The sequence below is a fragment of the Theropithecus gelada genome, chromosome 17 (assembly GCF_003255815.1).
Source record: "Theropithecus gelada isolate Dixy chromosome 17, Tgel_1.0, whole genome shotgun sequence".
Lineage (NCBI taxonomy): Eukaryota > Metazoa > Chordata > Mammalia > Primates > Cercopithecidae > Theropithecus > Theropithecus gelada.
In genome coordinates, this window is record NC_037685.1 from 52,881,088 (window position 1) to 52,893,506 (window position 12,419).

General features: G+C 40.5%; 1 protein-coding gene across 1 annotated transcript in view; it reads left to right on the plus strand.

Annotated features, from left to right (window-relative positions):
• Positions 1-12,419, plus strand: part of XPO4 (exportin 4) — a 111,516-nt gene that overhangs the window by 25,320 nt on the left and 73,777 nt on the right. Inside the window, exons 3-4 of the mRNA XM_025364693.1 lie at positions 938-1,079; positions 8,784-8,922. Of these exons, the coding sequence (XP_025220478.1) occupies positions 938-1,079; positions 8,784-8,922 (281 nt within the window). The remainder of the gene's footprint in view (positions 1-937; positions 1,080-8,783; positions 8,923-12,419) is intronic.

Genomic DNA, 12,419 nt, shown 5'->3' on the forward strand with positions numbered 1-12,419 from the left:
TTTCAGATACGCATGTCCAGTGATCTTGGCAAATAATCTGGAGTCTAATCATGGGCTTTTCATGGATTTCACATGATGGTTATTTTTTAGAGCCTCAGAAAATTTCTGCTTTTTCTTGACTTCATTTCGACTGTTTCTCCCTGTTGATAATGCTGTTTGGAAACTGATTGTAGTGGTATTGGTGAATAAAAGAAAAAATAGAAAATTAATATAAAAAATTTTAAAGTGTGTTAATTTTCTATTTTTTCTCCCCTGATTTAGATTTTAGATCAGATACTATAACTTGTTAGCTAAGACTGGGTCTTTCTAAGTGTAGCTTTGGGATTTTACTCAGTTTGATCAGTACTGCAATCAGAAAATTCACAAGCACTTCTCACCTTGTGTAAATGTGACTTACATTGTTTTTTACATTTTGAGAAAGAAAACCTGCACATGATTGTTTTTATTTCTGGACTTGCTATTGTAGATGGGCCATCCTGCTGAAAGCTGAATACTTAAAAATGAAGCATTTTAACAGCATGGCTCATCACAGATAGTAATGTTCAATGACTACTTTATTATAATGTTTTTCAAATACAAAGTTCTGTTTTGCACAGGGTGAGAATCTTAGGAAATTTTCTGATTGCTTTATATTTTTATTTTTATTTTTTTTAAAGCTGTGTTATTTTTTAGTTCTTCATGCTTTGGAAGTAACAGTTGAAGAGAGGTGAGGAAAGTTTGTGAAAATTGTGATCGGTGATTAGCTGCCACCTGCCTGAGGTGTCTTCTGAGAGGAACTAACCTCTTTGTGGTGCTAGAGCAAGGTCACTGGATAAAAAAAAGAACAGGTAACCATCTTATTCCTTGTCTGAAAAGTTCTGTTTTAAAATTAATAAACGTAAAACGTTCAAGGTAAAATGAACAGTTGTTTAAATAAAGTTTTTAATTTTCTCCTCAGAAACTAGTAAAGTGGACTATGTCCTTTTTCAAGCTGCCACCGCCATAATGGAAGCAGTTGTCCGAGAGTGGATTCTCTTGGAAAAAGGTAGCATCGAGTCTCTGCGAACATTCCTTTTAACCTATGTCTTACAAAGGCCCAAGTAAGTACATGGAGGGGTACCGCTGAAATACCTTTGCTGAGCTTATGTGCGTCTTTTTAGAGCTTTTTTTGTTTGCATTTTAAAAACTTTTGGCTGGGTATAGTGGCTCACACCTGTAATCTCAGCACTTTGGGAGGCTGAGAGGGAGGATCTCCTTGAGCCCAGGAGTTTGAGATCAGTCTGGGCAATATAGTGAGACCCCGTCTCTATGAAGTACAAAAAAAGAAAAAAATTTAAAAAGCTGTAGATGTTTAAGGTTACGTTCTATGTGGGGCTCGTATTTTAAACCCTTGTATACACATGATTGTAGGTAGTTTTGGTGCTTGATGAAATAATACCTTTTGTTTAAGCTTTTGGTTCTCTGTTTTGTTTCTTTGGAAAGATTATGCTGGATATTAGTTTTTTGTTGTTGAGTTGTGAAGAACTTAGTTATAAATAAAACTTGACCTTAGACTTAGATGAAGAACCTTTATATTTACTTGTTCTTTTGATTCTTAGTAGAGGTGATTATTTCTTTTAATGTATTTTAAATTTAAAATTGTAAGTATTAATATAACACAGGCGAGTATCCTAAAACAGGGGAGAGGGAAGAAGCTAAGTACCACTAACAAATCAAATGTTACCTGTATATGTACATAGAAATGTGCATAAAGGGCCTGGCGTGGTGACTCACAACTGTAATCCCAGCACTTTGGGAGGCCAAGGTGGGCAGATCATGAGGTCAAGAGATTGACACCATCCTGGCCAACATGCCGAAACCCTGTTTTACTAAAAATACAAAAATTAGCTGGGTGTGGTGGCACGCGCCTCTAGTCCCAGCTACTCGGGAGTCTGAGGCAAGAGAATCGCTTGAACCTGGGAAGCGGAGGTTGCAGTGAGCCGAGATCATTACACCACTGCATTCCAGCCTGGTGCCAGACAAAAAAAAAAAAAAAAAAAAAAAAAGAGAAATGTGCATAGAAAAGGTTCTATAAGAAGTTCCAGAATCTTTAAGTAGCTTCCATTGAAAATAGGATCAGTTTTGTGGAATGAGGTGAAATTTTCTTTTTATATTATACGTATCTTATTGCTTAAACATTTTACAAAATTGTGTACATTTATTTCTTGAATGATTTAAAAAAAAAAAATGAGGCCTGGTGCAGTGGCTCATGCCTATAATTCCAGCACTTTGGGAGGCCAAGGTGGGTGGCTCACTTGAGGTCAAGGGTTCCAGACCAGCCTGGCCAACATGGTGAAACCCCGTCTCTACTAAAAATACAAAAATTAGTTGGGCATGGTAATGCATACCAGTAGCCCCACCTACTTGGGAGGCTGAATCAGGAGAATCACTCGAACCTGGAAGGTGGCGGTTGCGGTGAGCCAAAATTGAGCTACTGCACTCCAGCCTAGGTGACAGAGTGGGACTCTGTCTCAAAAAAAAAAAAAAAAAGAGGAAAACTATCAGCGGCATAACTTTTGGGGAGAAATTGATTTACTATTTACCTTTTTTTGTTAAGTTCCCCAAAGGCCGTGTATTCTTTTAAGAATAGATAATGCACTTGTATCTTTACCGTTTGTGCAGTTGAATACTTTATATATTCATTTCCAAAGTCATTGAAGAAAAAATTTTGTTATGTAATCAGAAATGTGTGTGCTTAGGAATGGTGATTAATGGCAATAAACATATACATACAGTTTTAATTTTAGAGCATACTCATACTCATGCGTTTGTTTCTGTTGACTGTACTCTGGGAGTCTGAGTTAATAATATTTAATAATACTGACATGACTTTAGCACTTTGTTAACTGCTAACTGCCTTACATGCAAAAAAAATGTGTGCGAGAACAAAGGCAAGGTTTCTGTAGCCTATTAGTGTTGCAGGTTTAGTGGATAATGTGTCCTGTAGATAAGTGGATATACATGTTTGTGAGGAGGGCATGGCTGGTGTTTTTCCGGTTTTCATAGAATAAGGAAGACTTCTTCTGGTTTGAAACCTTTCTTTTCTCTGTCATGCTGGATTGATTGATTGATTGATTGATTTTGGTTTGGTGGGTCCATTTGGATGTGATACTAGTTTGCTCTTTTGTTGTTTTGTTTGACCATGTTTGCTAGACCTGACAGGGCTGTTTTTCTTTTGGCCCCTCTGCACATAAAGGAAGGTAAGTACGGGTGAATAGAGGTCCTGATGATGTCAGCAAGTGCTTGTTCCCGTTATTCTGTTCGTTGTTTTGCACACGGTGTAACTCAGACACATCAAAATTTGTATTATCAATTGTAACCATGGAAGAGGTATGTGTTTTGTTGAATTCTACTAAAATGATATTTGTTTTGATATTTTTCTTTACCCTACGAAAAATTTTGAAATCAGTTATTATGATAGTGTGCTTCTTATGGAACACAAGTTGAGAAAACCTCCATATTTATTTATATTTATGTAATAAAAGAAAATAAGCCTTAGAGCCTCTGTGTTTATAGAAGTTTATATGTGGGAAGGTTAAAAAAATTGTTTTTGATCTCTAGGCCTAAAATGTTAGAGTTTTCTGAAGAGCAGTCTATGTGACCTTGGGAAACTAACATAAAGTTTCTTTAATATTCCGTTTTACCTGTAGAACAGGAACTTGGTACCCATCTCTTATGGTTGGTGTCGGGATTACATGAGACAGTTCTGAGCACAGTGCCTGGTGGGGAGTAAAAGCTCTGGTTGCTGCAGCCATCATCATCTGGACCAGCCTTCCTTAAGGAGTCAGGGCCAGCAGGGGAGCTTCAGGTCAACTGGAGAGGTTCTTTTTTGTGGAGCTGTTTAGTTATCATAGCCTTTTCTCCCCCTTGTCCCCATCCCCCAACCTGAGAACCACTAAACTCTGGAGACCTTGGTAGACTTAAATGTGTAACAGATTTTCCTTTTTTTTTTTTTTTTTTTTGAGACGGAGTCTCGCTCTGTCGCCCAGGTTGGAGTGCAGTGGCCGGATCTCAGCTCACTGCAAGCTCCGCCTCCTGGGTTTACACCATTCTCCTGCCTCAGCCTCCCGAGTAGCTGGGACTACAGGCGCCCGCCACCTCGCCCGGCTAGTTTTTTGTATTTTTAGTAGAGACGGGGTTTCACCGTGTTAGCCAGGATGGTCTTGATCTCCTGACCTCGTGATCCGCCCGTCTCGGCCTCCCAAAGTGCTGGGATTACAGGCTTGAGCCACCGCGCCCGGCCCAGATTTTCATTATGTATATGTGCGTGGTCTCTTACATTATCCAAAATAATCTCATTCTTTTTTTTCCCTTTTTATTTGTTTTTATTTTTTTTAAGAGACGGAACCTCGCTCTGTCACCAGGTTGGAGTGCAGTGGCACGGTCTCGGCTCACTGCAACATCCGCCTCCTGGGTTCATGTGATTCTCCTGCCCCAGCCTCCCGAGTAGCTGGGGCTAGAGGTGCGCATCACCACACCCAGCTAATTTTTTTATCTTTAATAGAGACAGGGTTTCATCATGTTGGCCAGGATGGTCTCGATCTCTTGACCTCATGATCCTCCCACCTCGGCCTCCCAAAGTGCTGGGATTACAGGCGTCAGCCACCGTGCCCGGCCTTCTTTTTATTTTTTTTTTAATTGAGACAGGGTCTTGCTGTGTTGTCCAGGCTGGTCTTGAACTCCTGAGCTCAAACAGTCCTCCTGCCTCAGTACCCCAAAGTGCTGGGATTGCAGGAATGAGCCACCGTACCTGGCCTAAATTAATCTCATTTTAAAATCATTTTGATAATTTAGAAGCTAAAGTAATTAGCTTCATTGTAGAGTTGATTGTAGGGTTCCACATTGAAATAGCTCACACATATCTATCTATCCATCCATCCATCCATTTATTTTTTTTTAATTTTTAATTGTTTTCTTTTTTCTCGAGACAAAGTCTTGTTTTGTCCCCCAGGCTAAAGTACAATGGCGCGAACTTGGCTCACTGCAACCTCCGCCTCCTGGGTTCCAGCGATTCTACTGCCTCAGCCTCCCGAGTAGCTGGGATTACAAGCACACACCACCATGCCTGGCTAATTTTTTGCATTTTTAGTAGAGATGGGATTTCACCATGTTGGCCAGGCTGGTCTCGAACTTGTGACCTTGTGATCTGCCCTCCTTGACCTCCCAAAGTGCTGGGATTACAGGCATGAGCCACTGCGTTCGGCTTACATACATATTTTTTATCTCCAACTGTTTTTTAAAGAGAGAGTCTCACTGTGTTGCCCAGCCCGGAGTGTGGTGGCAAACTTTCAGCAAAGTGGAAAGAAGAGTATAATGAAGACATACAACCTTTTTCTAGTAGAGGCTCAGTTAACATTTTGTCACATTTTTTATTTCTCTCTTATGTATATATACATTTTTTACCCTTAACTATTTGAGAGTGCCACAGACATCATGATACTTTAGCCTTAAAGTCTTTGAACATGTCTCTTCTGAAAGCATATTCTCAATACTCTTGATATAATTGATGTATTTACATGATCTAACAGTTCTGATTCCATATTCTGGGTTTCCCAGTTGTCTGAATAGTAGTTATATCCTTTTTCCTTTTTATAGGTTTTTTTTTTTTTTTTTTTTTTTTTTTTGAGACGGAGTCTGGCTCTGTCGCCCGGGCTGGAGTGCAGTGGCCGGATCTCAGCTCACTGCAAGCTCCGTCCCCCGGGTTTACGCCATTCTCCTGCCTCAGCCTCCCGAGTAGCTGGGACTACAGGCGCCCGCCGCCTCGCCCGGCTAGTTTTTTGTATTTTTTAGTAGAGACGGGGTTTCACCGTGTTCGCCAGGATGGTCTCGATCTCCTGACCTCGTGATCCGCCCGTCTCGGCCTCCCAAAGTGCTGGGATTACAGGCTTGAGCCACCGCGCCCGGCTACATGCAGTTTCAAAGATAAGCTTTCAGGCCAGGTGCAGTGGCTCACGCCTGTAATCCCAGGAATTTGGGAGGCCAAGGTGGGCAGATCACTTTGAGGCCAGGAGTTCAAGACCAGCCTGGCCAAAATGGTGAAACCCAGTCTCTACTAAAAGTACAAAAATTAGCCGGGTGCAGTGGCGAATGCCTATAATCCCAGCTACTCAGGAGGCTGAGGCAGGAGAATCACTTGAACCTGGGAGGCAGAANTTTTTTAGTAGAGACGGGGTTTCACCGTGTTCGCCAGGATGGTCTCGATCTCCTGACCTCGTGATCCGCCCGTCTCGGCCTCCCAAAGTGCTGGGATTACAGGCTTGAGCCACCGCGCCCGGCCCCTTTTTATAGGTTTTTTGTTTTTGTATTGCAGTCTATCTGTTGCTTCAGATCTATTAATACTTGCTTTATTTAGGTACAGTAGGTTATTTTTTAATCTAGGTGAGCCAGAGATGATACACCGTATTTAGTTGTCATGTCTCTTGTAATCTAGAATAGTTGTGTGCTCTTTTTTGCCTTTCATGACACAGATATGTGTATCTTGTAGAATGCCCTACAGTGTGGATTAGAGTCAAGTTAAACGTTTTTGGCATACTGCATAGGTAGAATTCTATAGGCTATGTAGTAAACTATTACATAAATAATGTGTACTTCCCAGTATGTGCACATAATTTTTTCTTTTTTTTGTTTTCCTCTTAATTGAAATAAAATTTGTATAGAGTGAAATGCACAATGCCCTTTATTAAAGAGGCAAGTGTAGCATAGTGGTCAAGAAAGGGGTTTGCACCTACTTCCGCCACTTAACTCTGCAATGCTGGGCAGATCACTTCTTTGTGCGTTAATTTCCTGATTTGATTTTTTTGTTTGTTTTTGAGACAGAGTCTTGCTCCGTTGCCCAGGCTGGAGTGCAGTGGCACAATCTCGGCTCACTGCAAGCTCTGCCTCCCGGGTTCATGCAGTTCTCCTGCCTCAGTATCCCGAGTAGCTGGGACTACAGGTGCCCGCCACCGGGCCCGGCTAATTTTTTTTGTATTTTTTTTAGTAGAGACGGGGTTTCACCGTGTTAGCCAGGATGGTCTCTATCTTCTGACCTCGTGATCCGCCCACCTTGGCCTCCCAAAGTGCTGGGATTACAGGCGTGAGCCACCGCGCCTGGCCTTCTGATTTGATTTTTAAATGGAGTGAATAATAGTAGTATTATCATGAGGATTAGATGTGTTAATACTTGTGAAACTAGTTCATATAAATTCTTGCATATAGTAAGCATTCAATAAATGGTAGCTATTATTCATTCTCCTAAAAATTTTAATTCTTGCCAATAGAGATATTTGAAACTATCTTTGTGTATGTTTGTAGTCATGGTCTTCAGCTTTATGTATGTTTTCTAGTAGTAGTCAGTGCCTATGAAACTATTCTGTCCTCTTAAAAGTACAGAAATTCCCTTTGGCCAACTAATATTCTTACACATAGTAGGATCTCTGCATTTATTTGCTTAATGAATGAAAGATGAATGGTTCAAGTGTATGTTTTGAAGGAATGTTTTTTCACTTCAGTCTTGACGATAGGGAGACATGTTTATTCATCTGTATAAATAATAAATGCATGTTATGCAGCAGGCAGTGTGCTTTGCATATGCTAGTGTGCATAGAATGGGCAGCTGGTCTGGGAGCTAGTGAACCAGTAGTAACAGATATGTCATGTCATGTGAGGGTTCCGTGGGAACCCTGAGTAATAACTTTCTGGAGAAAGTGACATCACAATCTTGGGAGAGGGAATAGAAGAAGTTCAGAGGCCTGAAAGTGCACGACTGTGGAGTGAGGAAGTGAAAGGTCAATATGTCTGCAGGTGTGAGTGTGTGTGGAAGGGCAGACATCAAGGAGAGGAGCAGCCACCAGTGGCTGTAGATGGGTGTCCAAACTGGGACACTTTGGAGAGTGAAATAAAGAACTATTAATAATTATTTGGGGCAACAGTTAAATTGAGGCTGTCCCAGGAAAGCTAGAATGGTTCCCACTGCTTATAAGCCATGTTAAGGGGTTTGAGTTTATTCCAGGGGCACATGGTGGCTCTATCTTTGTGGGATTCTAGAGGCTAGATTATAAAGTTTGGGAGTATGTTTTCTGATCCTTATCTTTCAGAAAAGATTGTGAAAAGTCAATTAAGTTTCTGTGCCCTTGTGGTCAAATGGGCTTGGTAAAATGCCTCCACTTGGGACGGGTGCTTCTGTCATCACATGAAGGAACAGAACCTAGATATGAACGTTTTGAATGTGTGTGTTTTACAATTTTATGTTTCCATGATGATGTATCTTGGATAGCTAGTATGTTGCCTTTAAACATTAAAGGGAAATGGGATTTAGGATAGATTAGTGGTTGTAGGTGTAGGTTAGATCAGAATTTATCTCCAAACTAGTGGAATCTTAATCTTAGTGATTTTTTTCCCTACAAATATTTAACAGGGAGCTGACTTACATCTGTTGAATGCTTCCTGGAGCAAATAACACTTGTATAGTGCTTAGTATGTACTGGGCACAGCTCTAGGAACATTTAACCCTTATAATAACACTAGCAGTGTTATTCTCATTTTACAGATGAGAAAACCAAGGCCCTGAGTGCTAACTGTCTTGCCCAGGGTCATACAGCCTGTCCACAATGGAGCCTGGGATTGAACCCAGGCCTCCTGGCTTTGGAGTCTGTACATAACCATTTGGCTCTGCTACTCTCACATGTAAGCAATGTTATTAGTAGCTACAGGCATAGAGAGAAGTTTGGAAGTATTCTTGTATTAGATTTAGGTAAATTTTTCATAATGATTTTTATGTTTTACAGCCTTCAAAAGTATGTTCGGGAACAGATTCTACTAGCAGTAGCAGTAATTGTAAAAAGAGGATCATTAGATAAATCAATTGACTGCAAAAGCATTTTTCATGAAGTCAGCCAGTTGATTAGTAGTGGCAATCCCACTGTGGTAAGTGTGCTGTTTGTATTTATAAATATTAACAATTTATATTTTCTGTTACACGAATAGCATTATAGCAAGAGTAATGGATATCTACATAAACAAAAAAGTGAAAAAGCTATCAGTCAAGCAATTTTCATTTGTTCAGGTTTTCTTCTAGTCTTTTTTTTTTTTTTTTGAGACAGAGTTTTGCTCTTGTTGTCCAGGCTGGAGTGCAATGGCTCAATCTTGGCTCATGGCAACCTCTGCCTCCTGGGTTCAAGCAGTTCTCCTGTCTCAGCCTCCAGAGTAGCTGGGATTACAGGCATGTGCCACCACGCCTGGCTAATTTTGTATTTTTAGTAGAGACAGGGTTTCTCCATGTTGGTCAGGCTGGTCTCAAACTCCCAACCTGAGGTGGTCCGCCCGCCTTGGCCTCCCAAAGTGCTGGTATTACAGGTGTGAGCCACCGCGCCTGGCCTAGTCTTTTTAAATATATGTACATAATATAAATGTGGTGTACTTTGCTTTTTTGTTTGGTTCTGTAGTTTCCATGTTGCCATAAATATTCATAATCATGATTTTAATTGTTATAAAATATTATAAGCTAATATGCCATAATATCGTTAACCATTTCTATTGAACTTTGTTTTGCCATTTCTAATAAACCTTTGATAGCTACTAGTGATTACAGAAGTGTTTGAATAAAATAGAAAATATCTGACATAACAAAAATAATTAAAAGTTGCTGTCCTAATAGGCCATTGGACTTTAGCAGTTACTGTCAACTGAACAAATTAGGGATCACTGTTCTTGGCTGAATTACTTTGGGAAGCCTGTTCCCCCATCCTCTCCACTCTCCTGTCCACCTTTTAGAGAGCTGGGGTTGTGCCTGGAGAGTGGCTTTTTGGTTGTAATCACTCTGAGGCAGGAGGAGCTGTGGTTGCTGTTAATGATTAGCTGTGATTCTTGGTTTAACCTATCAGCTTTTATCACCTGAATGATATTTCACTCATATAGAATTGAGATTCGTAATACTTGGCCGTTGTGAGTCTCGGATATTAAATCTTTAAGTGTTTTGGGTAGTTTATTACCTTAACATTTTTAAACCATTTTAAAGATATCTATGTGAGGCTATATGCCGTATAACTGTTTGTTAATTCCTTTTGTCTTCAGTGGCCCCTCAGTTAGTGGATGTGATTTTCACCGTGTAGTTGACGCTTTGAGGTTGAGATGCAGTGGTGCATTTTAGGAGGGCCACATACATTGTCCCTTGCTTTCCACAATATCTTCGATCTCTTTTCTCCTGCCTTTGTGTCCACCACTTTTCACTGCACACAGCTATGCACTCACCTCACTGTCCCAGCCATCTGCTTCCACTCTGCTTAGGACTGCAGACTGATACCCCAGGAGTCTAGAGCCGCGGAATCTGTAAGCAAGCTGGTCAGGACTTTGGAACTTACTATGTATGTCCTAAGTGTTTTTTATTTTCCTTAGAAATTCATCAGTGGTCATGTGTTTGTTCTTTTTTTTCCCTTAACTTTATTGAGAAGTAATTTACATGCATTACTATGTCTAAAATGCACGCCTCGTTAAGTTGTGACAGTTGTGTGTACCAGTAAACTCCTACCATAGTCAAGATACAGAACATGTTTATTTACATCTTGATTTTTTATTGTGTGATGTTACGTTTTATGCCATTTTTGTGGCAAATTTCCTCAAGAGTAGTGCTGTCCAGTAGAACTTACTGTGTTGAAAGAAGTGTTGGATGTCTGTGCTCCCTAATTTGTAGCCGCTACGCTGGCCACTTGCGGCAGTTGGTCATGTGAAATGTGGCTAGGGTGACTGAAGAACTGAATTTTCTAATTTTTTAAATTTTAATTTAAATTCAAATAGCCACCCGTAGTTAGTGACAGACATACTGGATGGTGTCGTTCTACAGACTGATAATCTAATTTTATGGCCCTTTAACTTAATCTTAGTATTGTGAAATTTAGTTTTTTGTATAAAACTAATACATTTGAAAGTATATATGTTTGAATCTTTACATTCTATAAGTCATTTTGATTTTGTTTTATGAAGTGGGACTATTTCTTGAAAGTAATCACCTAAGAAGAGTTCATATTAAATTTTTGAGGTGAAAATTATGGGGAGCTCCTTTTTTTTAAATTTAAGAGACAGGGTGTGATGCAGTGGTGCATAGCTCACTGCAGCCTCAGTCTCCTGGGCTCAACCAGTCCTCCCACCTCCCACCTCAGCCTCTCGTAGCTGGGATTAAGGTACAGGCTACTTACTGTACCTGGGTAGGAAGCTTTTTTTTTTTTTTTTTGAGATGGGGTCTCACTTGCTCTGTTGCACAGGCTGTGCAGTGCAGTGTTACGATCACAGCTCACTGCAGCCCCGAAGTCATGGGCTCAGGCTTCCCACCTTAGTCTCCTGAGTAGCTGGGACTATAGGCACAAGCCACCAGTCCTGGCTAATTTTAAACATTTTTTTGTAGAGACAAGGTTTCACTGTGTTGCCCAGGCTGGTCTTGAACTCCTGGGCTCAAGTGATTCTCTCGCCTCAGCCTTCCAAAATGCTGGGATTACAGATAGGAGCCACCGTGCCTGGCCATGGGAAGCTATGTAGTGTAAATTATGGTAGTAGACATAGTCTCCATTTCTGATCAGCGTGTTGTGAGCTTTAGATAAATCAGTTGACTGTAAAAGCATTTTTCATGAAGTCAGCCAGTTGATAAGTAGTGGTAATCCCACTGTGGTTAAGTGTGCTATTGGTATTTATAAATCTTAACAATTTATATTTTCTGTTACACAAATAGCATTATAGCAAGAGTAATGGATATCTACATAAACAAGTGAAAAAGTCATCAGGCAATTTTCATTTGTTTAGGTTTTCTTCTAGTCTTTTTTAATGTATATACATAATACAGATGTGATGTACCTTGCTTTCTCATTTGATTCTGTATTTTCCATGTTGCCATAAATATTAATCATTATTTTAGTTGTTATGAAATATTATAATCTAATATACCATAATAGTCAAATATACCAAATATAATATACCAAATATTATAAGCTTTGTTCATGAGATGCTGATGCTTCAGCAGTACCTACGCGAGTTGTATCATGGTAATCTTGTCATTTCTATGAATTTTGTTAGAATTTGCTTCCACACTAATGGCCATGTGCATTATCCAATGGTGGTCATCATAGATAGCCTGGGGAAAAAGAAGTGGTCGATATACGTAGATAAAACTAGCAGAGGCCGGGCGCGGTGGCTCAAGCCTGTAATCCCAGCACTTTGGGAGGCCGAGGCGGGTGGATCACGAGGTCAGGAGATCGAGACCATCCTGGCTAACATGGTGAAACCCCGTCTCTACTAAAAATACAAAAAAAACTAGCCGGGCGTGGTGGCGGGCACCTGTAGTCCCAGCTACTCGGAGGCTGAGGCAGGAGAATGGCGTGAACCTGGGAGGCGGAGCTTGCAGTGAGCCGAGATCGCGCCACTGCACTCCAGCCTGGGTG